Source organism: Herpailurus yagouaroundi, unplaced genomic scaffold, assembly GCF_014898765.1.
Source record: "Herpailurus yagouaroundi ecotype Mexico unplaced genomic scaffold, PumYag 530, whole genome shotgun sequence".
Classification (NCBI taxonomy): Eukaryota; Metazoa; Chordata; class Mammalia; order Carnivora; family Felidae; genus Herpailurus; species Herpailurus yagouaroundi.
In genome coordinates this window covers 9,542,558-9,568,820 of record NW_024412747.1, presented here as the reverse complement: position 1 = coordinate 9,568,820, position 26,263 = coordinate 9,542,558, and the positions used below count along the sequence as shown (strand labels likewise).

Below are 26,263 nucleotides of genomic sequence, written 5' to 3'. Positions count from 1 at the left end.
TTTTCAGAAAACAGAAATATTTAATCCTTTTTCCACGAATTCGAACTTGCTTTATCCTCAAAGCACAGTTGGCTATGCGTGCGGGCGTACTCAACGATTTGTTCCGCAAACTGTTCATTAAACCGCTGTTGCAGCGCAGGTGGGAGCAACCGATCGCAGGAGAAAAGGATGCTGAGAGCGCCACGCCTCTGAAGAGGGGGGCGTTTGGAAATTTAACATTTTCGAATTCTATCTTTTGCCTTATCGCTTCGATTTATTTTCATCTCTTTGCCGCAATCTGTCCTTTCGGGGGGAGAGAACGGTTCACAGAAGGGCAGCCGCGAGGAGACTCTCTCCCACCATCACCGCCAGAGCCCAGGACTTGCTCACACGCACCCCCCACCCCCCCACCCCCCCCACCGCCCGCTTCGAGAAACATGTCAGCCGGAGTGATCAGTCCGTCACCCCAGAAATTTTCCCTTTCTCCCAAAACACTGTGCTACCAAATTCTCTGAATTCCCTGAACCTCAAGATTCCAAGTATCACAGCCAGTGCCAGGAGTAAAACCTGAAAGATGAGAGCAGAGAAAGCCCCTCTGCCAGTGCTAGGTTTCCTCTTCTCAATAATAATAATAATTATACTTATAATAATAAAAAAAAATCCTGGTTCTCTGTAATCACGGGAAAGGAAAGACTTTTTGCCAGGATTATCCCCGCCCCGTTCCTAGTTCCCACCCCCTCATTCCTACCCCAGTAAAGCCCCCTTCCACCCAGGCGACCGAGAACACATGATCCTGGGGCACTGTCCTGAGCGCGCCCTGCGGCCATCCTCGGGCCCAACGCAGCACCCGGCGGTGGCGGTGGCAAGGGAAGCAGCATCTCGGGTTTACACGCGGGGAAAGCGAGACACACACCGGAAGGTGCCCGGGCGAGGACGCGGGGGGATCTTTGTAAGAACTGGCAATCCGACCTCCAGAGCCTCTTGATTCTCCATCTCATGTCCAATGACAGCACCTCTCCCGCCCCCAGTCCTTCGACCCTCGGGGGGACGGAGGGAGGGAAGGGGTGACGCGCTCGGGACGTGTGCACGGGAGAAGGGGGGGGGGGAAGCGGGGAGTCTTTCACAGTCAGTCAGTGATTCAATCTCAATTCGTCCTAAGACTTGCAACCTGGAGCCTTTCCACTACTGCCCCAGTCCGTTACAACAAAGATTAAAAAAAAAAAAAAAAAAAAAAAAAGAAAGAAATTAATGTTCCTGATTTTCTTGTGTGATTCCAGTCACTAGAAGAAGGTTGCAGGCCATGAACTGCACGCTCAGTACATTGCTCATCTGCCCGGTGTAGACGCCCACGAGTTCTCCAGAGGAGCCGTCGGCAGGGGCGCTGCAGTACGTGTTCCTAATGTCCCAGACGCGCACCGAGTTGTCCATGGACGCAGAGGCGATCAGACTACTGTCCGGACTGAAGGTGAGGCTGGTGATGTTGTCCGTATGGCCCCTCAGTTCTTTATAAAGGGTCCCAGAGGCCAAGTCCCACAGCTTCAGCCGCTGGTCCTCGCCGGCCGATGCCAAGTACTTACCATTGGGAGAAAAGGCGAGAGAGAGCACGGGGCCGCGGTGGCCGGTGAAGAGCCTCACTGAGTTCCCCTGTTGGGCACTCCACAGCCGGACAGTCTTGTCGGTCGAGCCTGTGGCTAAGTAGTTCGAATTAGGGTGGAATTTGACACAGTCCACATCTGCCAGGTGCCCGGCATATATCCTCAGCGGGTACGTCCGATCAAATGACCACAGCCTCGCAGTGCGGTCATGGGACCCGCTGGCAAAGTACAGGCTATATGGGCTAATGTCCAGGTCCCACACAGGGTAGGCATGTCCTTGGTATAACACAGTGTTGGTGAAACTCCCGAGGTCCCAGTACCTAATGGACATGTCTTCAGAACAAGAGAGCAACCCTGAGCTGTCTGCGAGGAACCTTGTGCTGTATACTGGTCCACAGTGTCCCCGAAGTATCTTCATCTCTGTGCCCGCATTATCATCCTCATCATCCTGGGAACAGTGGGGGTGGGGGGATGGCAAAGAGACACACAAGAAAAAAAATGTTTAGTGGTCTGCCATGAAAACCAAAGAGTCCAGCAAAAACAGAGCATCTGCCCAGTGTCGGCGGCCTCGCGCTTAAGGGTGAGCCCAGGAAAACATCCCATGACTGCATAACTGCATAAAAAGTCTCCTACAACTTACAAATTGGCTTCCTGACATTCGTCCTGCAGCTAAGACTATATTAAAAGTATACAGATGCGAGGCTATTATTATAATACTGTGGACCTTTCCGTTAGGCTGGGGAGAAGAGATTTCAAAAGCTGATCAAAAGACAAGTCAATGGTAATTTCCACTGTTAATTCGGATGGGCATCATTTGGAAAGATTTACTTCTGAATTCGCATTACGTTCTTAGGTTCTTTTCTTCTGTGGGCAGGTCTTCATCGGTCAGTTTTAGCTGCTTTATAAACCACATCGCTCCCTGTTTCTACCCTACTAAGAAAATTCCTGGCCATGACTGGGGTCAATGACGAAGGCAGACGTGGTCTTGATTCGAAATTAATACAAAACCACCGTAGGGGCTGTCACAATAAAGCCTAGACACATCAGAACGAATAGTAAACCAGAAAGGTGAGGTTACCAATAAACGACGCTCACACCTTGCGACCAGGCATAAACTGCTGGTGTCCAAAAAGAAATAAAGATGAAGGGTTTTTTTGTTCTTCTTCTTCTTCTTCTTCTTTCTTTCTTTCTTTTTTTTTTTTTGAAAGAGAGAGAGAGAGAAATCCATGCTGAGCACGGAGCCCAACTCGGGGCTGGATCCCACGACCCTGGGATCATGACCTGAGCTGAAATCAAGAGTCAGATGCTCAACTAATTGAGCCACCCAGGTGTCCCTAGATGGGATTTTTTTTTTGATGTGTATTTATTTTTGAGAGAAAGAGAGAGACAGAAAGAGAGAGAGGAGAGATGGGCAGAGAGAGAGGGATACACAGAATCTGAAGCAGGCTCCAGGCTCCGAGCTGAGCTGTCCGCACAGAGCCCGACGCGGGGCTTGAACTCACGAACCAGGAGATCATGACCTGAGCTGAAGTCAGATGCTTAACTGACTGAGCCACCCAGGCGCCCCCCCTAAGATGAAATGTTAAACTGAGACTTTCTGGAGGGTCTCAAACATTTTCCCAAACAAAGCATGGGTTTAGAATAGCTTTAAACAAAGCCAAGAGACTCATGGGATTCTTGGAAATAAATTCCTGTGTGTGGGGACAGAAAAGAAGATAGCCGCTCATAGTACTGAGGGAAGTCCCCTTCCTCACCCTCTTCCCCCCAAGGACACTATCTCTGTTCAAAATCCCGGTTCCCTTCATTCTCTCGTAGACAAGCACCTTGCTTAGCACTACAGCTCTCGGTCCAGGAATTCATAAATTAACACGGGTTTTAATTAAACCCCAGGTGAACGGGGAGTAAGAAGATTTTTGAACCAACTGGCTTTGCTGCCTTAGAAATAAAAAGGTCTACGAGCCTTAGGTTCTGGTACAGGAAAAGGGCATCTTTCTCATTTCCATTTGAACACGATGAAAATCAAAATAAGACAAATGCCTTCAATGTGTACATATTTGAGGAAAAGGTAAGAGAAAATAAATACTGACGTCCATGAATATTCAAAATGGCTATTCCAGACATTCAACATTAAAAATACATAAGCATTCGGGAGCCCAACGTTCTACCGAGCGTTACCAAGAACACTAGTAATTTTCCTTTCAAAAGAGGTTACAACAACACTTTAAAATTTCAAGAATGACTCATTGCTGTACACCAGAAAGTTTATATAAGAACTGTGGGAGCAAAAAACGACCCCGGATGAATTACACAGAGACCCTTTGAAGGTAATCCACAGGGCACGTTACCATCTCTGAGGCTTAAGTGGTCTTCATTGGGAGCAAGAAGTTAGGGAATTGGGTCTTCGCCTCCTAGGTGGGGACCCTAAAATCAAGCTGGCACTTCCAGGGGTCTTGACGACTGTCCCGAGCACACGGAAAAGTGCCTGGTTGACTGTATAGACCAAGAGATGGGGAAACCAGAGCATTCCTGCTGGCTATCACTATCAGCCCTATGCCAGGACCACAGCTTAAAATAACCCAGCCACATTTTCTTCTGTGGCTCAACCCAGTCCCACAAGGGCCTCAGCATAGTCAAGCCGAAACTCTGAACAAGCAGCTGATTCACACATGCCCAGCCCAATTCTCCCTCTCCTTCCTTTCGTGCCAACAGGACAAAACCCCAAACTCCCTACAATCGGCTGAACCGACAGCAAATGCGCATTGGTCCCAAACGGGAATTTTTAATTTGTCAAGTGTATTCGTGTAATACTGGATGACACCGTGTGCATTATAAAACACGCGTAAGAAATTTAAAAATAAGAAAAGGAAGCATAAAAAGGTCTTCGAGTATTGTGTTTCGTACCCCTGTGCCATAGTTTGCTAAACCCTGCTTTAGGTCATGGAGGCCCTACAAATCTCGGACTTCTTACGGATGTCTGCTCCTGGACTAGGAGGTTCGATGTGCCTCAGCTCACACTCCAGACTTTCTTAGCTCAAGGGTACTCTTTGGGGTCTGAGATTTGGCCTTGGGCTGTTCTCCCATCATCAGGTGCCAATGGAACTGGAAGAGATTAAATATGGCGGGCTTGGGAGTTGGGTAAGACTTGGGAGCGAGAGAAGGCGGCTCTCGGCTCGTGGAGCTGAACACGTTGCTGTAAGCGTAAAACACACCAGACTTCCAAGACTTAGGACAAAAAAGGAGAATATAACAGATTTCGGTAATAATTTTTTTAATATTGCTTACATGTTGAAATGATAATGCTTTAGCCACACTGGATTAAATAAGATACATTATTAATTTGACTCTTCCCTTTTACTTTTTTTCATGTGGCTACTAGAAAAATGAAAAGTACAAACAAGGCTCACGTTACACTCTTACAGGCCGGCAAAGACCTAAACGACCATTGTATACACAAATCACAGAACTGAGTGTCATTCACAACACTGACTGCTTTCCTTTTCAGACTGAAAGACTGCTGGACTGGGGCAAGGCTCGCTAGACAGTGCGTGGACTGACGCTGTAGTGCAGGGCTGCTAGGAGGGTGGGAGGCTGGCAGGGATGAGGGTGATCGTGTACACATACCTGAAACACAGAGAAAATCCTTGATCTGGTATCTGTGGTTTGGCTATGTTGCTCCAATATTAAAAAGACATAGTTACCAATCAACAAGGGTAAACGCTGGACCTCACTGCTAACTTAGAGGATGCAGGGCCTCCCACCGGAGGCGGGGGGGGGGGGGGCCCCCGCTGCTACCTTTGGGAAGAAGGGCACTGCCGTGCCGGTTAACAGCTTTTCAGAGGTGAATCCAGAATATCTTCCAAGTTGAAGATATCGGGGTAGTGCCGTAAATCCAGTTTTACTTGACTTAATAGAGAACATTTTAGGCCCTCATTGGAGCTTTTGTTTTCTGATTTTTTAAAACTGAGACAGAATTCACATACTCTAAAATTCACTCTCTTTAAAAAGTGTAACTCGGGCCACCTGGGTGGCTCAGTTGGTGACGTGTCCCATTTCAGCTCAGGTCGTCATCTTGTGGTTCAAGGGTTTGAGCCCCACGTCGGGCTCTGTGCTGACGGCTCAGAGCCCGGAGCCCACTTTGGATTCTGCGTCTCCCTCTCTCCCTGTCCCTCCCCTGCTAACGCTCTCAGTCTCAAAAAATAAGCATTAAAAAAAAATTTTTTTTTTTACGGCATAACTCGATGGCTTTTAGTATACTCACAGAACTGTGCAACGATGACCACTTACCTAGTACAGAACATTTTCATCACCTCAAAAAAGAACCCCTTTCCCCATTAGCAATCGTTGCCCAGTTCCCTGTCCCCAGCCTCTGGCCTGGGGAAACAGTCTACTTTGTTTCTACGGATATGCCTATTCTGGATATTTCCTATAATGAAATCCTATAGCATGTGGTCCTTTGTGGCTGGCTTCTTTTACGTAGCAAAATGTTTATTTACAAGGCTCATCTACATTACAGCCGGTCTCATATGTATCTTTATAACTTTTTATGGCTGAACAGTATTCCATCACACAGATACACCACATTTTGTGTATCTATTAATCTGCTGATTGACATTTGGGCTGTTCACACTTTGGGGCAATTATGAATAATGATATTATGAACATGTGCAATTTTTTGAACATGTACAAATTTTTTTTTGAACATGTACAAATTTTTGTGTGGACATGTCTTTTCAATTCTCTTGGGCATATATCTGGAAATGGAATTGCTGGGTCTGATCAATATTTTAAATGCCTACTATTAAAACATTTTATCCACTAATTTGTGCAATGGCTGTTGCTTCACAAAGATTAAGGCAGAGGTTGCAAAGTGGAGTTTTGATTGGGTTTTCGTGTCCTTTCCTACTTCCTACCAGCTCTTTGATCCAGGTAGCTTTACCATTTACTTTTACCTGCTTGGCTTCTACAAGCATGTGAGTTTGTGATCTTTGCATTCAGAGTTTCTATTTTCGGGGCACCTGGGTGGCTCAGTCAGTTGAGTGTCCGACTTCAGCTCAGGTCATGATCTCACGGTTTGTGGGTTCGAGCCCCGCGTCAGGCTCTGTGCTGACAGCTCAGAGCCTGGAGCCTCCTTCAGATTCCGTATCTCCTTCTCTCTCTGCCCCTCCCCCACTCGTGCACTGTCTCACTCTGTCTCTCAAACATAAATCAATGTGAGAAAAAAAAAAGAGTTTCTATTTTAGGGGTGCCTGGGTGGCTCAGTCGGGTAAGCATCTGACTTCGGCTCAGGTCATGATCTTGTGGTTCGTGAGTTTGAGCCCCATGTCGGGCTCTGGGCTGACAGCTCAGAGCTTGGAGCCTGCTTCGTATCCCATGTCTCCCTCTCTCTCTCTCTCTCTCTCTGCCCCTCCCCCACTTGCACTCTGTCTCTCTCTCTCTCTCTCAAAAATAAACATTAAAAAAAATTTTTAAGAGTTTCTATTTTAGCTGTAAATTCTACAAGGAAGTCCAAGTTCTCATTGAAGAAACATTAAAAACTATCAGAACTGATTTATACCTTGCTTCCCCCCAAAATGTTCCTTGTCAGAAACCAAAAAACCAAAAACAACCCCCCTCCCCACCATAACAACAAAAACTTCCCTAAACTGCTATGACAAAATGGGTGGGGGGGGGGTAGAAATCCCAAACAGGAAACCCCTCACAACCTAATGGGACGATCTCAACTTTAGTTCTAAAGGTAAAAGAAAGTTTGTTCACAAGGAAAGCAGTGCCTTCATACTGGAGCAGAATCTATGGTACTTTCCATGTGGATAATGGCGAAGAAATCAGGAAGATACCTAAACAAAACAAGCGCTCCCCTGACATCACTTCATCTGAGTTGAATGGCATGTCCCACCATCCACCCAGGTGGTCAAGTCTGAGACACAGATGTCCTCCTCGACTCTTCCTTTCCCTCCAGCCCCTCCACTGAGTCCAATGCTGGAGCTCTCATCTAACCTGTCCACTGTGCTCCCTTCCTGCCGCCACTCCCCTTGCTCAGGCCACCATAATCCCTCACGCAGCCTGTGGCGCCATACTGCTTCCTGTCTTACCACTCCCAACGGTAGCTACATTTAATTTCTATCGCTTCCTGGAAATCATCATGTTATTCTTCGCTTCTGGGTCTTCAAATGCACGCCTTCCAAAGCCTGGAAATCTCTACAGAATAGGTCACAAAGCTAATTCTCAGTGGTAGCCACGGTAGAATCTTACAACATTTTTTGAACCTAATGTTCTTTCCTTCTTCGTATTTACCTTTCTCTTTGCTATCTTCCTTTATGTTAACTTGTAATGCCTAGAATAATCTCCAAACAACATCATCAAGCTGATAAGGTCAGCAGGAATAATTTCTCTCCTTGTATTTACAGAAGGCTGTAACTCAATGAAGGCAGCAACCTTCAGTTGTATGTGAAGAACGTTCGACAGGCTAGAATTGTCTCCTAGGAAAAGAAATCTAAACATTCAAATACATGAGCAATAAAAAATATCTCGGGGGTGCCTTGGTGGCTCAGTTGGTTGAGTGTCTGACTCTTGGTTTCAGTTCAGGTCATGATCTCATGGTTGGGGGATCGAGCCCCGCACTGGGCTCTGCTCTGACAGTGTAGAGCCTGCTTGGGATTCTTCCTTTCTCTCTCTCTCTGACCCTCCCTCACTCGTACTCTCTCTCTCAAAATAAATAAATAAAGTTAAAAAGATATTTTGGAGGGTCCTGTAAGATTCTAGAAATCAAAGGGTGTGTATTGGAATTTAAACCTTTTACTCATCACCACAAACTCCTCTGTATCATCTCAGTCACAAGAAACAAAAATTCAAAGATCATACTAACTGGAAGTTGACTAAGAAAACAAGAATTGGAAAAAAGGGGGGCGCCTGGGTGGCGCAGTCGGTTAAGCGTCCGACTTCAGCCGGGTCACGATCTCGCGGTCTGTGAGTTCGAGCCCCGCGTCGGGCTCTGGGCTGATGGCTCAGAGCCTGGAGCCTGTTTCCGATTCTGTGTCTCCCTCTCTCTCTGCCCCTCCCCCGTTCATGCTCTGTCTCTCTCTGTCCCCAAAATAAAATAAACGTTGAAAAAAAAAATTTAAGAATTGGAAAAAAGGGCTTATTTTGTGCATCCAGTATTCTTGATATCCTTATCACCTATGGAAATTAAGTTGAACTTTTCTAAACTCCTTAATTGTTCAACCCCATGCAAAGAATTTTCCATCGAAACTAACTTGAGCCACAGCTCCCTGAATTTCAGTGGTGAGATGACAAAAGTATTCTAGCCCCCAGCTGCTGTGGGGCCACTTTCAGGGAAGGCGAACTCTATGAAATTTCTCTCTTTGCCCACGTTTTTTCTAAGACAGTAACTCTCAGGGACTTGAAACTCGGGCCACTCGGCCTGCCTTTTCGGTAAGCATCCCTAAACAAACCGAACAAGATCATTACCCCGACTGATGGGTGAAATGTCAACTACACTTCCTATGTACTTTTCAAAATGGGGTTTGGGAACGCCCCGGGGGACATGAAGCCAGAGGACGTGCACTGGCCTCAGGAAGGCCAGTAACACCCAGTGTTGGTGAGGGTGAAGGGAGACCAGAGTTCTCATTTACTGTTGATGTGACCGGAAAATGAGAATATTTATCATAATTTAAAGTGCAGGCCCTCTGCCCCAGCAATCCTACTTCTCAATGTTTATGTTTGCACGAACGTACACCCTGGCCGCCACCGCTGTCGCCACCACACACGCCCACACCCACACTCACTGTAAATCTCGATATTACCTAAAGGTCTTTAATTAGGCTTAGCAATGTTATCCACATTCAGACAGTAACAAACACTGACCGGTCATTAATGATGTTCAGTTAATGTTGTTAAGAATAGTTTTCATGTCTTCCAAGGTTAGGCATGAGCAGGAATTCAATGGCTACAGGTTACATGGGCATTAGTCTCGCTGCGGCTATACGGTGAAGGAAATAACAAAGTCCATTCTCCACAAGATCTGTCATGTTTGGTAAGAACTCTAAGCAAATTAGTAAGGCAGGTGTAGGCAAGAAAACTGATACTCATACCTCCTCCTCCAGAATGTCACAAGCCAAGTGGATGCGGGACACGTCTACTTGATGGGGTTCTGACTTTAACTTCCGGGATCGTAAACTCCACAGTTTTATACAGGAGTTGTCAAACCCCGCAGCAAGCAGCTTGCTGTCTGGGGAGATTTCCGCAGTGTTCAGCAGCTGCTCTGTGTTATAGAAGGCATAGAAACAGATGGTGGTGAGGGAGGGAGGGCCGTCCTTGACGCGCTTAATGCTCTCCTGCAAGACCTCCAGGGCAGCCTCGTTCTGCAGGAGAGGGGCGGGCATGTCGGCGGGCTCTAAGCCATTGCCCTCGCTCCGGGAGGAGCCGCCGCTGGCGTAGAGCTGGTAATCCGTTGTCTTGGCAGGCTGCACGTCAAGATGGATATGCAAGGTGAGGACTTTGCACAGGGCGGTGTTGTTGTCGCTTTGGAGGTAGCGGATCAGGTAGTTGTAGCTGTCTTCCTGGAGACGGACCACGTACTTGTTATCTAGGAATGCTCGAAGCTTGAAGTTAGACAGGATGTCCTGGATGGTTTGAGTGGTCTGTAGCTGCTCAATGACATCCTTCTGGCTAGCGTTCTGCAGAAACATCCCATGGAAGCGGCTGTAAAAACTTTCCACTGTGCTCTTAGGACTGTTCTGGACCAGGTTGAGATGGAGGTAGACAAAGAGAGGATAGAGGAGAGGCATCACTTCGTGGCTATGCTGGGAATCAGAATCTACAATGAAAAACAAAAAACAAAAAACAAAAAACGAGGGCTTTAAAATCAGTATAATTTCAAGGGATAATGGGACTCTCCCGGGGAGCCCACCATCCCAGAACCCTTTCTGGTCAGGACTATCGATTGAAACGGAAGCCCAACGTGGAATTGTGCAAATTCAAAGCCTTTTGACTGAAGAAGGAAGAGCAGGGACTCTGAAGTCCAGCAAAACTGGGTCTGAAGTCGGCCACAGATCGGGACTTTGATGCCCAGAGAGGTTAAGTGACTTGCCTAAGTCCTCACGACACTTCAGGGGCTTGTGCCCAGGTCTTCGAGGTTCAGTACTTTCCCTTCAATATCTGTTTCTCAAACTGGGGAGCGCGGACCTCTGAGGGTCCTTAGATATATTCTTGGGAGACTGTGAGTTCTTCACAGACACTTTTTAACTCGATGATGATTAAAAAAACAAAAAACAAAAAAACCCGAACACAAGTGTATTCAGAATGGTCTGGATGGCCATTAAGCAAGTACTGACATGCGATTTTAGTGCTCGATTCAATTTTGTGATTACTTCTGGCAGCCGTCGCCTAAAGTGATATCAGGGAGTACTTATTTTTGTGAGTTCATTACCGTGTCTCCCTACCCAGGCTGGCACGCCCCAACACTAAGATGACAACATCCATCCCTTGTTGTCCCATATCTGCCAGTGTAATCATTTTGATTATGTTGACTACAAAATAAAACTTCTCTTTTGCAGTGATAATTTACAGATGAGACATTTTCACGTCATTAAGGCTAAACCATTTACTAATTTGAGACTTTAACATCGGGAAGCTACGTGACAAAGGATGTTCAAAAAAGCGTCCGGCTTTAAATGTCACAGGCGAAAGAGAAAAGCCCTGAGGTGTATCTGACACCTACGTTAAGTGAGGGCAGAGTGAGCCATGAAGGCACAAAGGTCGTTCAGCCAGAGGCCAGTGGGGGTGGCAGGACCTTACGTGGGGTGCAAGGGCCTCCGGGAAGCTGAGTGCAGACTAGCCTGTGTCACAGCCAGCAGCACCGTCCCCAACTCCACCTGGAGCGGCAAGTTAGTTCCGGCAAAATCCATCCGATATACTCACTTGCTGTTAATGTGAACTTTAATGCTTTTGTGGTTTTGCTTGCACTTGATTTGTGAGTTTCGGTTTCATTCGGAAATACGGCAGCCATAAGGGTTTTATGTCTAGTGTAATGTTTGCACATCAACAAACAAGTACCCAAATGCTTTAAGTCAGCATTTGCTGCTTCTGCCAGCATCTTTTTTTCCCCTTCGTGAAAAAGAATCCATTCATGGCTCAAAATCAGGAACATCGGAGAATCCTGCCTCCCTAATTTGATGATAAATGATACCAGCATGGTATCTCTACCCAACACCCTACTTCACTTTATCGCAGGTGAATTAATTGTACAATACGTACAGTTTAGAATAAAGGCGTCCCTACTGCAAGTCGTGTTTAGAAAATGAACTGAAATTGCGACTGTCAGCAGGCCGCTCTGGGCTCCTCCTGTCTCCAGCAGGCAAAGAAGGGAGTTGCAGTGCTGGCTGGGCCGACTGATCCTGACTACCAAGGGGACGCTGGACGGTCACTCCACAGTGGAGGAAAGGAAGGGTATGTCTGGACTACAGGAGATCCCTTAGGGCATCTCTTGGTCTCATTCTGTCCCTTGGTTAAGGGTGACGGAAAACTACAAGACTCTGACCGAGGCAGGTCCAGTAATGGCCCAAGGCTCTTCAGAAATGAAGGTATGGGTCATCCCATCCGGTAAAGACCCAGGACCAGCTGAGGGGTTCGCCGAAGGGAAAGAAAATACAGAACGGGTAGAAGAAGGTAGTTACCCACCAAGAACGAAATATGTGACCAGTTACAGAAATGAAGATTATTTATGTAACCCTCCCTATTTTGTTGTGAATATGTGTGCGTGTGTATATCTACCTATAGGCAAATATCTTTGTTTTCTTTCCTCTCTTAGTCCCTTATCATGTACACAAGTTACTCTGATTTTGTATCAGAGTATTTAAGTATCGTTAACTTTATGCCATAGTATTTAAGTTTCAGGATATCAAGGAAAAGAGTAAATCACCTAAGGACTTTGTTTTTTCTTCTGGGGGAAGGATTAGTGCATTCTTCATTGTCCTCAGGAGAGCTGTATCATGATAGGTGGAATAATGACCTTGTTGATAATCTTTATTTGGAGAGTAAGTACGCTTTCAGGAGATGGGTACGGGTGCCAAGTTGACAGGGGGTGGACTTGTGGTGGTGAATTTCGTGTCAACTTGGCTCGGTCATAATGCCCAGATACTTAGTTAAACATTATTCTGGATGGTTCTGTGAAGGTATTTTGTTTTGTAGACGCGACTAACGTTTAAGTCAGTAGACTTTGAGTAGAGCAGATTATCCTCCATACTGTGGGTGAGCCTCGTCCAATCAATTGAAGGCCTTATAAGAACAAAGATTGATCTCCCCGGAAGAGGGAATTCTTTCTATTTGAACTGCAACGCTTCCCAGGGTATCCAGCCTGCCTGCCGGTTCTGTGGTTTTGGACTTACTAGCCTCCAGAACTGCATGCACTGACTCCTTGAAATGTATCTCTCTGCACATATACCCTATCAGTTGTGTTTCTATGGAGGGCCCAGATACAGACTTTGGTCTTTAAATCTTTTTTTTTTTTTTTAATGTTTATTCATTTTTGAGACACTGAAAGAGACAGAGCAGGAGAGGGGGAGGAGCAGAGAGAGACAGAGAGAGACACACACACAATCCGAAGCAGGCTCCAGGCTCTGAGCTGTCAGCACAGAGCTCGGCGTGGGGCCCTGAACTCACGAACTGTGATATCATGACCTGAGCTGAAGTCGGATGCCTAACCGACTGAGCCACCCAGGCACCCCAATTCTTTAAATGCTTCTTCTGTAAATGCTGTAATTCCTTAGAAGAGCTCCCCAAAATTTTTTCTTTAGAAGCTGTAATTTTTTTTTAATTCTTGTAGGTCTATTTACTTTCGAGAGAGCAAGCGAGCGTGAGCGGGAGAGGGGCAGAGAGCGCAGGAGACACAGAATCCAAAGCAGGCTCCAGGCTCTGAGCTGTCAGCACAGAGCCCGACGCGGGGCTCGAACCCACAAACTGTGGATCATGACCTGAGCCGAAGCCAGACACTTAACCAACTAAGCCACCCAGGTGCCCCTAAATGCTGTAGTTCTTTAGAAGAGCTCTGGAAAATTTTTTTCCCCAAAATACTAATGAAAAAACCAAAACCAAAACAGCTCAATCCTTATCAATTGGACTTCCAATATACGATGGGGATGAAGAATTGTTTGCAATTTCTTAAAATCTTAGTTTCAGGCTTCCTTTTCAAAATGAGAGGCATTTTAGTTTAATAAGTTTATAGAAAGAACCTAGCCAGCAAGAAACAGGGCTGCACTGCTTCAAAACTGACTGAAATTCACTGCTGTTTCAGCTCAGTTTCAAAATTGCTTAGCTGTTCTCTCTTGTCTGAAGAGAACCGGTCAGGTATAAAATAACATTTTGATCAACATACTCATTATGTGGAACAAGGTGAGACCCACACGATCAATCTTGTTTCCTTGCAATCATAACACACACTTTGGATTCTGCTCAAAGGGGACCCACTTAAAATAGATTTTTTCTAATTTCAAAAGGAGCATGTCCTCCGAAAAGCATGATTTTCTTTCCTCCCATCCATCTACCCGCCGGCTACGTAACAAATGCCTACTTGGAGCCACACTCCTCTGGTGGGAAAGAAGAGGAAGCTTTTCATGGAGTTTGCAGAAATCAGCAGTGAAAAGGACACGAGGTTAAGTGAAAACCGAGCTTGTCAGTCCGTGTCCTCCTGCCTGTCTCTGTGTGGTCTGACCCCACTACGTGGCACCCCGGCCTCTACTCTGAAACACCGCACTGCCCAGCTTGACTTCTCACGTCCCTCTCTCCTGGGCTCCGCTTCTCCCTCGTGTTCCTCAAATGCTCATTTCACTTTCAGGAGTGAACACGGAGTGTGTGTTTCCGGTGACCCAGGCACCTGACATCCGTCATTGTGTCTAAGGGTCACGGCTGGCCCCAGATTCACACCCGGACCGAATGGTTCCAAAGCCTCTGCTCTTCCTACTGTGCCTCCTGAAGAAAAGGGCCCACAGCAGTAGGTGAGCTCCCAGAATCTCTCGCCCACAGATAACTTACGGAGGAAAAAAACACTCCGGGTGCTCCAGCCTGAGAGGCTCTTATTTTCCTACTATCTTCGAGATTTATCATCTCCTAAAACTGGAATTTGCACCTCCGTGAAGCTGATGCTGAGTTCTTTATCACGAGTCTGTATCTTCTCTTAAATACTAGCCTCGGTTTCCTACTGCAGTCTATACCGTGGGAGGCCACCATCATCATGATGTGCAAGGCACAACCTGACTTCTTTCTGCCCAATGTAGCTTAAGCCCCGGTTTGTCACAGAGCCCGAGTCATCCTCCTTTGATCTTGAGCCTTGGAGAGTCTACCTTGGAAATTTAATTATGAGATCCAGACGCTGTTTTCCATTTTCACACCTCCGCTGAGTTCTGGTCCTTACTCACCTCCCTTCGCAAGCAAGTACTATAGCGGACTTCAGGCTGGCCTCTGTGCCATCCCACTTGCAAACCCTGTCACCAACTGCCTTTAGACTAACATTCCTGTTGGTTGTCTCCGCCAGGAGACGGGAAGAGGCTCACGCTTCCAGGCCCAGTGGTCAGGTCTCTCCTCAGCCTGGCTCCAGGGTGTCTGGCTTTCTCTGCAATCGGAAAGCCCTGTTCTCAACCAAGCTCGTTTTCTCCCTGCTCCTAGAGGGGAAAATTGCCATCTCTACCCTCTTGTTCCTATCTTTTCCCCATACCCCGAATCCTCCTCCTCCTCCTCCTCCTCTTCCACCGTTTACTGAAATCCAACCCACCTTCCAAATGCTAACTTAAATTCTACCCCCTACTCAGGAAGGCCTTCTCGACTACCCCAACCAACGTTCACCTTTCTTTCAGAATGCGATTCCTAGACGTACAAAATTCAACACTGATTTCACACTGGCTTGTGAAAATTCTTCCACTATATTTGAACTTTATTTAAAAACTTTTAGTTTTAGACTGCTGTGGTTAGGATTGCTTCTTACTTAGATTAATTACTATATCTTATACTTTATTTCGGTGCTCAGGAAACACTTGTTCATTTGACTTGGTTGACTACTCTTCAGAGGCCTGAGGGTATGCAAAAATGTCTCAGGAAAAGCAGTCTGTAAAAACACACGACAAAACATATATTCACCCCCTCCAAATAACCTGTGCCCAGTGGATTAAGGAATTATAGGTAAAATAACAGACAACTTCCTCAGTTTTGAAACAAGACAAAGGAGAGGGTTAATAGATTACAATTTACTGCAATGTAAAGTTCTGGCTGAAGGAAATTATGAGATGAGAATAAAGAAGATACCACATATTAGGAAAAAACCAGCATCCTCAAATACAAGGAGTTAACATTTACTCCATGTTAAGAGTTTGAGCAGGTATATATATATTTTTTTAATCTTTATTTTTGAGAGAGAGACAGCATGTAAGCAGGGGAGGAGCAGAGAGAGAGGGAGACACAGAATCTGAAGCAGGCTCCAGGCTCTGAACTGGCTGTCAGCACAGAGCCTGACGCGGGGCTCGAACTCATGAACTATGAGATCATGACCTGAGCCAAAGTCGGACACTCAACCGACTGAGCCACCCAGGCGCCCCGCAAATATTTAAGAATAACATCAAGAGCCCAAAGAAATAAATTGAAGCAGAAAACGTTGCACCAGGGTAAATCACATCAGTGAGCAATTAAATGTATTAATAATTCTCCATTGCAAGAAGTAACCACAGTTCTGTATCATAAAATTATTCCAATGAGCCTATCATATCTATGCTTCATTGATTTAAAAACGTAAACAAAAATCTATACAGTATCACTACAGTCACGAGTGTCATGCATAACGGAAATAAGTCGTATCTATGACAAGAGTCATCTCACGGGGTGAGTACAGGGAAGGCATCACTATTGTAATGATACATTGGGGCTTTATGCTTTTGTCTGTCTCCCTCATTAGACAGTGGGCTCCACATCAATACTCTCTATTGCAATACCACTGCTTAACATAAATATCGGCTGAATGGATCAAAGAGAAAGGCTGAGAAGAGTTAGGCATTCCTTTCCAAACCAGCTTCCCCACCAATAGCACAGAGAGACAAATCTATCGTGGAGAGAGAAATAGAGCCCTATTTTAAAAACAGAGTCTTTCTAAAGACTGAATTAAACATTTTGAAATACTGCTTTAAGCCTCCAAAGCGAATGCCAATGATTAAATTATCTCCAAGTTCTTGCTTACCTCTGAATGAAATCCTTCTTATAAATTCAATTTTTTTTTTTTTAATCCTTACTGGAGATGGAGAGCAGCTGATCATTGTTCTGAGATATTTAACATTCATATGATATGAGGATCTTAATGGAATATCTTTCTTTTCAGTTTAAACTTAATAGACTCTTTTTACTAAACCTTTAAGTTTCATGATTTTTTCATTTTTGTAACCATTTAAAAGACTACACTTCTGAATTCCATCAATCAACAACTCTGAGGCTGATAAGATAACCCTCTCTAAGGTTTTATTTTGTAACGTTTATTCCCTGTAACATTTTGGCCATTTTCCCCAACCGCAGGACACAGGAAATATGGAATCTCTCCTTTAAAATACAAACTATTAGAGGTCAAGTAAAATCAGGACAACCCTAAGTGAAATAAAACTAGATGTATTATTTTGGTTTATAACTGATTGCATTAGATGCATCTTTACCATTAAAGATTATTATTGAGGATTTTTCAAATAAAAAAAAAAGAAAACAATCTCAAAGAGTTTTAACTACAATTTACTATTAACCATTTTATCTGTCAGTTACTCTCAATCCTTTGAGGGCAGAGAGTTTTGTATTTCTTTTACTTCAAGGTATCGTGTATGAAGAAAGTACTCAAGAAAGTTTGATTAATAACCTGAATCAAGCTGGTCTCCCTCACTGCAATAATCTTTCCAACATTAAAAGTATAATCAGTCATCTTAGGACTGGATGGATGAGAACACTTAGTTATACCTTTGAATCGCTTTTTCTTAAAAAAAAATTTTTTTTTTAATGTTTATTTATTTTTGAAAGAGCGAGAGAGAGAGAGCGAGAGCATGAGTCAGGGAGGAGCAGAGAGAGAGGGAGACACAGAGTCCAAAGCAGGCTCCAGGCTCTGAGCTGTCAGCACAGAGCCCGGCGCAGGGCTCGAACCCACGAACTGTGAGATCATGACCTGAGTCGAAGTCGGACACTTAACCGACTGAGCCACCCAGGCGCCCCTTGAATCACCTTTTCTATTTCAAATACAAGGAAACCAGAGCCCCAGAGAGGCCAAGCAACTCCATTTTTTTTTTTAAGTGATTAATTTAAAAAGTCATACAGGGAGTTAACAGAACTGATTGGAACTCGTATCTACTGATTTTGCATTCTAGTGGTCATTACACCACCCATGAATGGTCTAAATTACTTCTAATTTTTTATCTTGCTGATTCATGAGAACAACAGCCTTGCATTTGGGGAAATAAAGGGAAAAGCTCATCCTGAGATGTGCTATATTAGTAACAGCAATTTCAATGTACATTTCAAATTCTCTACATTTAAGTATGTTTCTCTACACGGCTGATTGAGCTTTCACTGTTTCAACCCAAGTTCTAGTCACTCTGCTGACAGCCACAGATAAAACGGTGAACAAAACATCTGGAGCCCTGGTTCCTGCACACTTTAACCTTGCGATTTAAGTCTCTCACGAATTCCAATAGCTTGTAATACTGAGTACAAGGGCTGTGCGAAACCACCTTGGAATCTCTACTATGTACACCATACCTGCAATATACTAGGTTCTGAGGGAAATTTGCATGATTCTTTCTTGATAAGTAGTAGTTCCTAGTGCTGAGTACTTACCAGTGAGAAAATTCCGTAGTCGTCCAAACTGTACTTCATATTGCTGGGGCTCTGCCTGGCAAGGGGCTGCGGACACGATGTTGGCACAACCGGATTCGGATTGGACTAAGGCGGAAAAGATACGTGAGATGGGGATGGGAAACACAATTATTAATCCAATATGTGGCAGGATGGATGGACGAGGGTGTTGAGTACGCATCAGTAGCAATGGACATTTCAGTACGTTTTCAAAGTATGCTGGGACTTCTGGTTAAATATGACCAAGTGATGACACCTATGTATCTCCTCTCCTTCCTGATACCCAAAATAAAATGACAGTGGAGGAATGAAAAGGTATAAAGCACAGAGAAAGGTGAGTGAGAGGACAGGTCCATAAATTCATGAGAGACCTATCTGAAAGCATCTGACCCCATGTTCTGACATCCTACAAGAGAGCCCGATGCGGGGCTTGAACTGTGAGATTATGATCTGAGCCAAAGTCAGACACTTAACCGACTGAGCCACCCAGGTGCCCCCTCATGTCTCTTGGTTCTGAGAAATTTTGTGATTCCGTTTCCTTTCTGGGACCCCTATTTCCTTCTTCTTCCACCCCCCCTCCTTTTAAGTAAGCACCAGGCCCAATGTGGGGCTCAAACGAACGACCCCGAGATCAAGAGTCACATGCTGTACCAACTGAGCCAGCTATGCACCCCTGGAAACCCTGCGATTTCAAGGTTAGATCTCGTTTCCTCAACTTTCAGCCTTCCTACTGATTTTTTATTTTTACCACCCTGTAGTTAAATTTACCAAATTTCTTGCTGTTCTCTGAATGTTCTTTGTTTTTTAAAAGTAGCATTCTCGGGGCGCCTGGGTGGCGCAGTCGGTGAAGCGTCCGACTTCAGCCAGGTCACGATCTCGCGGTCCGTGAGTTCGAGCCCCGCGTCGGGCTCTGGGCTGATGGCTCAGAGCCTGGAGCCTGTTTCCGATTCTGTGTCTCCCTCTCTCTCTGCCCCTCCCCTGTTCATGCTCTGTCTCTCTCTGTCCCAAAAATAAATAAACGTTGAAAAGAAAATTAAAAAAAAAAAAAAGTAGCATTCTCTTCTTGTTTCGAGGCGATCATTGAAGGTATTTTTGAAGTTTTCTTCTCTCAGCTGTCTGCTTCATCCAAATTGCTTCTCACGGTTTCTTTCCACATCTCCTTTTCACAGAGGGTATGGTAGGTTCTTTCATGGCTGAAAGTGAGGCCCTACAGAGCTGACAGAAACTTCGTATGCTTATCACCCAGCATGACTTGGATGGGCTATTTCCCAATGTCAATGTCTTTGTAGGTCTTCTGTCTTGGGCAGGTCAGATTCACCAGGGAAGAATCTGTAATCACCTTCCTGAAGGATATGTGACTGGCTACCGGTATTCTGGGCAGCAGAATGTGGGCAAGAAGGCTGGAGTCTTAAATTCTTTTTTTTTTTTTTTAATGTTTATTTATTTTTGAGAGAGAGAGAAACGGAGCATGAGTGGGGGAGGGGCAGAGAGTGAGGGACACAGAATCGGAAGCAGGCTCCAGGCTCTGAGCTGTCAGCACAGAGCCCGATGCGGGGCTCGAACCCATGAACCACGACATCATGCCCTGAGCCAAAGTCGGATGCTTAAAACCGACTGAGCCATCCAGGCACCCCAAGAAGGCTGGAGTCTTAATATTCAGTACGTAGACATGCACTTAGTCTCCATACTATGAATTTATGCTTTCTAAGAAGAAAAACGACATTCCCTCACCCTTTCTGTGGGAGGAGGGAGACACTGGGAAAGGTGGCTGGGGGCTGCGGGAGCCATCTTTAATAATCTGGATGAAACATTAACAGATTTCAGAAGATGGAATATAATGTAGGAGTGGAATCTAATGCAGCAGGTCTGAAGCAGCCACAACATAAAATGTACAGGGAGGGGGTACAGATGAGAAGTCAGTGTGCCCCACTGGAACTCAGAGCGACAGACTAAAGCAGGAGACTATGCTGCACATGGAAGAAGGGACTCCTTTCTGTCCTCCATGAGGCTCCCAACTTGAGTTAACCAGTCACCAAGTCCTATAGGTTCCTCAAATCTTTCCTCTCCTCTCCACTGTTACCGCGTCCTTAACTCAGGTCGTCCTCACTTTTCACTGGATTATTCTGTGGCCTTGTAAGTGGTTTCCCTGGTTCTACTCTGGGCCTTCCCCAAACACCACAGCCACCAAAGTGATCTTTCCATAATTCACATTTGAGAATTTAGATACCCTCCTTCCACTGGCCCCTGGTGAGCTCCTAATGGTTCTTTTGAAACCTAGCTCATCCCTTCTATTTACTAACCCCTGACTGTATGCTAGGAACCACGAGACCTTTTTCTTTTTAATTAATTAATTTTTAAGGGAGAGAGAGAGGGCGCGCGCGAGTGCACATATGTGAGTGGGGGAGGGGCAGAGGAAGAGGGAGAAAGAGAATCTTAAGTAGGCTCCATGTCTGGTGTGGAGCCTGATGCGGGGCTTGATCTCATGACGGTGAGACCATGACCTGAGCTGAAATCGAGAGTCAGATGCTTAACTGAGCCGCTCAGGTGCCCCAACCACGAGACCTTTGGGAAGCAATCCTTGACCTGCTAGGCTAATTGAGACGACCATCGTCTTTGTCCCTACAGAACCTGAGGCATTCTCCCTTTGTGGAACTTACTACATCATACCCTCCTATCATCAGTGATTTATCTGCCTCATTTCCTGGCTACAATGTTAAGCTCTTTAGGAGCTAGGATCCTAACCTTAGTTGTCTCTAGGACTTTTCAGCACCTGGCAATAGCAGATATTCAATAGGTGGTCTGCTGAATGCAGACATATTATTCAGATTGCTCAACTGACAGAAAGACCTCGGACAAAATCTCAGGATGATCACATTTCATGTTTCTCACATTTCTTGGTGGTTTTCCAGGGGCAACAGAGACCTTCCTAGGAAGCCATTATGTCTTAACTAAGGCAACTAAGAGTCATGTTCTGGAAGTCTGTGTAATAGCTCTTGCTTCTATCTTCTACCAACAACTGCAGAGAATTACTGTTCCCAGGTTCTAATGAATACAGGGCAGCCGGAGATGATTAATGCACACCAAGGGCTATGACGGCAAGTTTACAAGGAATTACTCTGGTGCTATAAACTGGCCATCCTACTAGAAATAATAAGGCATGTAGTAATTTATTCCACGTCTGTCATCTGGCTCCGTTCTTGTCGAGGGTAACCCAGTCTGAAAGAAAGGAAGAACGGAGTGGATTTGATGCTGAGGAACAGGAAGGCAAATGCCTGACTGGGCTACTTCTACGGTCTCAGGGGGGAGTCAGGAACCACCCCTTTGAGGACACCCTCAGGTTTTTACCATCCCATCATTCTTCCTCTACAGCAATGGCAACATACCCTAAGAGCACGCGGGGTCTGGCTTCATGATTTTGGAGGTAATACAGGGAGGCAGAGGAAGCTGCTGCTACCAGTATGGAGGCTGAAACCATTAAGGGAAGGAGGAGGTGGAGGCAGATACTCAGGAGAGCAGAACGAAGTGCAAGGATAAAAAAGAGAAGAGTCCAGTCTGAGCAGATAAGAGGAATCAGGGCTATGCTGGAGAAGTCACTGCAATGTCCAACGCCACCTGCAGCCGTTAAAGGGCACAGTCACCCTAAAAACACTGCAGCCATTCGTTTTGTCCCCCCAAATCTCCAGTACACGAATCCAATAGAAGAAAATTCTATTACATAAAAACCGAACTGACAGCATAGCTAAGTAATAAGTGTTTGTTATTCTGGACAGATTTAAGACACTTTTTTTTTCCCCCCGAAAAAGCATCTGATTTCAAAACAAGAAACAACACCCAAATTTAGAACTTCAGGAGCATATCTAGGATGCCAATCTTTCCAACCACTGGTCCCAAAGTATTCGTTCACCCAGCAAACCTGACTCCCGTGGGCCAGGCTCCGGGCTACAGCAGAGGGATGAGTGCAGGAAGGGGACAGAAACCCTGGCCCTCCGGGTCCTGTAGCATAGGAGTTCACAGAAGGACAGGTCGCACGTAACATCAGATACAGACAAAACCACTTAGAATTCCGAGGCGGGATGGATTACGACAGGAGGCTTCTAGGAGCGGCTTTGAAGGATAGATAGCATCTCTGAAGGCCAGCACCATCATCTGGTGGTGCCCACCGAGGCCTCCGGAGAAGTGTGACCTGTCACGGACACTCCGGCCCACCCCCAGAGCGGGCCCGCGGGTACCTGTGAGGTTGGCTGCCATCTCCTCAGCAGTCTGTGACAGCCGCAGTCCTTGCTTTAGGGGACCGTCGGAGTCCACATACTGCCGGCGTTTGAGGTAGCAGGACACTGCCATCTGAATCTGCTCGGTGCGCACTCGTTTCATGACCTTCAGAGGGAACCACAGAACACTGAGGCATTTGCGAGATCGTCCAACCCAACGAGGACATCACATGGGTAAAATAAGGAGACAGACTAGCCACGTGGCTAAGCAAGTGACCTAGTTGAGACAAAACAAAGTTCCTTCATTACTAACCTGGGGCACTCTCCATTTTGTCCATTTTCTCGATAGTCATACGGTCACCTTCAATTACGGACAACAGGAATGTCACTGAGGATAACACCCCATGGATCCCCCCCCCCCAACTTCATTTTATACTATGATTTCACTCTTTCTGGTGGAGCTTTTCATCAGGGTTGCTAACAGGGGACCAGGTCAATCCCAGAGTCTTTTATTTCGCCTACTCGGGGAGAGAGGTGTTAGTTGGCAGTGAACCAGCTAATGAAGCGGGCAGGAGGCGACGCAAAATCGAAGATCTGAGAAATTCAGAAACTGGAGGAATAGATGTTGAGGAAGTGAGAAATTTATAGGGAGGAAAGGAAGGCTGTGTTTTTCCAAATAGGAGAAGGCTGGCAGCACCACGTCCAAGATCTGAGTAATGTGTTTTCGTTGTCATCACATTATTGACCTCTCTTACTCTTTATTTATAACCTCGGGCACAGAAAAGCATCAACATGGTGAGAGAGTATGTATACGCGGTAAATGTCTCACGAATTCATACAAGAAAGGAAAGGAAATGAAGTGCACCAAAGAGGGGTGAATGACTTCTGCTAATTCGTGCCAATTTGAGGGTTCCCCCCAAAGGAGTATTTTCCTTGACTACTAAATTGATTATAACGAGTAACAGGACGTGCCATGGTCTCAGATGCTACTTTGCCAGGAGCACACGGCACCGTAGTCCATGTGGCCAATGACCACGATGAGTTCTGCATGTTCCCTTCGGTCACGTAAAAATGGAGCGCATGTAACATTAGCCACACACACGGGGCTGTCCCTATCACCGCGATCTTCTCTAAACCAAGGGCTCCCAATGTTTTCTGTGGAAGATCCGCTTTTGGTAACTCATTTGGGTGTGGGTGAGTTTTTTTGTTTCAATGACATGCACTGGCCTTCTTTGTGATTTCCTCCGTTCTCTTTTAGGATTTGAAATTCCTCCCGTTCCAGAAATCTGCCTTTTTTTTTCCCCTTTAAACATTTCAAAATATTTTATTTGCATCTAATTTTATCTGTCTGCAATTCTAGTGTATAATGTGTGGTGAATAACCAAACATTTACACAGATACCGTAGCGACAAACTGTTCTAAAGTCATTTGCAAAAATATTTCTTTCTTTCCAAACTGATTTGTGGTGGCCCTTTTAAAATAGACTCTGAAGGTCTGCTTTTCAATTCCGGAAAAGTCAGACAACATAACAAACAGGGAAGGCTGGGGATACACGCACTAAAACATATACATCTATACAAAAATATAAATGTTAGGACATCATAAATATGTATAAACTATAAATATGTTTAACTCCATTTATAGAAAAATTATATCCCCCATGCATTTCAGTTTTGGATTACCAAAGACAGTACAATATCACTCGCTAAAAAGGAAGGGCAAAGGAATGTCAACCAGGAACACTGCTCTAAGCATTCATCTGTCCATCAATGAAGGTAGATAATTGTTTTTTGGAGATTACTAATAGGCATTACTGTATCATTTTGACTGTATCAGGGATTCTCTCTGGTTCTCTAACCTGGCCATACCTAGAACCTCTTGTGACTGTGTGTGTAAATAATTTCAGCCCTGGAGATTCTGATTCGATGTTATTATTTAGAGAAAAACAATGAAATGCACACAGAGACTGTGACGATACTGCCCTTTCCCAGTCTGGCCCAAAGTCAGGACTAGTCAAATCCAACCAGCTCCCAATTTCCCAACCCGTGCCACGCCCCCATGCCCCAGGATGCTTGCTAAAGCTGCTTTCAATCTAACTTCAAGAGCTCAGAGTCCCCAAACTCTTCGAAAGCAGCCCGATTCCTTGTGTTTTAGCTGAGACTAACATTTTCAGATTTCCTACTGCCCATCTCTTGTTACCACGGGAATGCATGCTTATATCAATGGGTGTCCCTTAGTGCTCCAAACAAGGTGGGAGTAAGAGATCACCTCTCTAATGGGAAGAAACCGTGCATGTGGAAGACACAGAAAAACCGACAGAGAGAACAGACCCTACAATGACACATGTCCTCACAGCGGGGCCATGCTTATGCACATCTGAGGAGGAGGGGACAAAATATGAAAGGTATGGAAGAGCAAATAGGAGAATGAACAATAGCAAAAAAAAAAATGGCCGTATTTGGGAATTGCTAGAAACTAGTTTATAGATATTGAGTCTAATGAATCTGTCTCAACTAGCTGCCCCAAATGGCAGTTTCTCTGAACCCAAACCACTATGTATGACAAGGGACCTTTCCTGAGGGTGGGCGGTGAGCCAACTGTAGGGCCAAGGACCTTAACAGCAAGAATGCTGGCATTGACTCTCTTTTACAACTGCACTCAACAGAAATACCAGAGGCATGATCCAATCGACTTAACTGAATTTGATTCCAATGCACACATATTTCAGATGAAGTAGATAAATAATGAAGAGTTCTGTGGAGAAACCAGTTCCCCTCCCCCTACTGATTTCCGTAATACCAATACCCATACATGGACACAAAAGAGAGAGAGAGAGAGAGAGAGAGAGAGAGAGAGAACTCCTTAAAATAGACCTGTCTTTTGAGAGACTCAGACATGAGACGAACACTGCAATTTCAAGTTACTTGCTTAGCTATTCTCAGAATTATACAATCTTTTAAATTTAAAGTAAATTTGGATACAATTACATCTTTGTTAAAACTTCAAAATTGCCCACAACATTCCGTTTTACATAATATCTTAACTTTTAAAGGCAAAAACAGATGACTGCATACCTTTCTTTTCACGCCATATTTGTATTTCTAGAAATTAAAATGGGGATGCTGACACAATATGTATCTATTTCTCGTATATCAATAGTTGCATACTGTTTAACTAATACTTTAACAAAGTTGCTACATAAAATCAAGATGTGACCATCTTCCCCTCTCGAAGTAGCAACAGCACAGGAAAAACCACAGCCACACTCTTGATATTTAACTTCAGAAATAGGGAGAGGCAAAGACACCTGGAAACCAGGCACACTCTTAAGAAGATGGGGCTGCAGCCAAGTAAATTTCTTATTGGTTACAGACTGCAACCTAAGCCCATCCACTTATGTTCAAACATACATGTTGGTGAGGGGTGCTAGGAGAGACACCCCCAGCCCACCAAGTCAAGGGCTAGGTGGGCGAAGGACTCACAATTCCATGAAAGGCCAATAGACTACTGTTTGCACAGCACCTCCTGGGTAAGGTGGCAGCTTTGAGTGAGTTCAAAATAAACCCAGGCAGGGGCGCCTGGGTGGCTCAGCCGGTTGAGCGTCTGAACTTCAGTTCAGGTCATGATCTC

General features: G+C 45.2%; 1 protein-coding gene and 1 long non-coding RNA gene across 4 annotated transcripts in view; one reads left to right on the top strand and one right to left on the bottom strand.

Annotated features, from left to right (window-relative positions):
* TAF5L (TATA-box binding protein associated factor 5 like) overlaps positions 1–26,263 on the bottom strand; it is a 33,019-nt gene continuing 6,756 nt past the window's right edge. For all 3 annotated transcript variants that reach the window (XM_040465012.1, XM_040465011.1, XM_040465013.1), the window contains exons 2-5: positions 22,655–22,799; positions 18,408–18,512; positions 9,662–10,386; positions 1–2,022 (exon numbers count right to left, since the gene is read on the bottom strand). In XM_040465012.1, coding sequence (XP_040320946.1) covers positions 1,225–2,022; positions 9,662–10,386; positions 18,408–18,512; positions 22,655–22,796 — 1,770 coding nt within the window. In that variant the 5' untranslated portion in view covers positions 22,797–22,799 and the 3' untranslated portion in view covers positions 1–1,224. The remainder of the gene's footprint in view (positions 2,023–9,661; positions 10,387–18,407; positions 18,513–22,654; positions 22,800–26,263) is intronic.
* On the top strand, positions 1,075–26,263 carry LOC121023247 (uncharacterized). Its single transcript, XR_005787322.1, has 3 exons — positions 1,075–1,176; positions 21,965–21,975; positions 26,234–26,263. It is a non-coding gene; the product is annotated as an uncharacterized LOC121023247 (long non-coding RNA).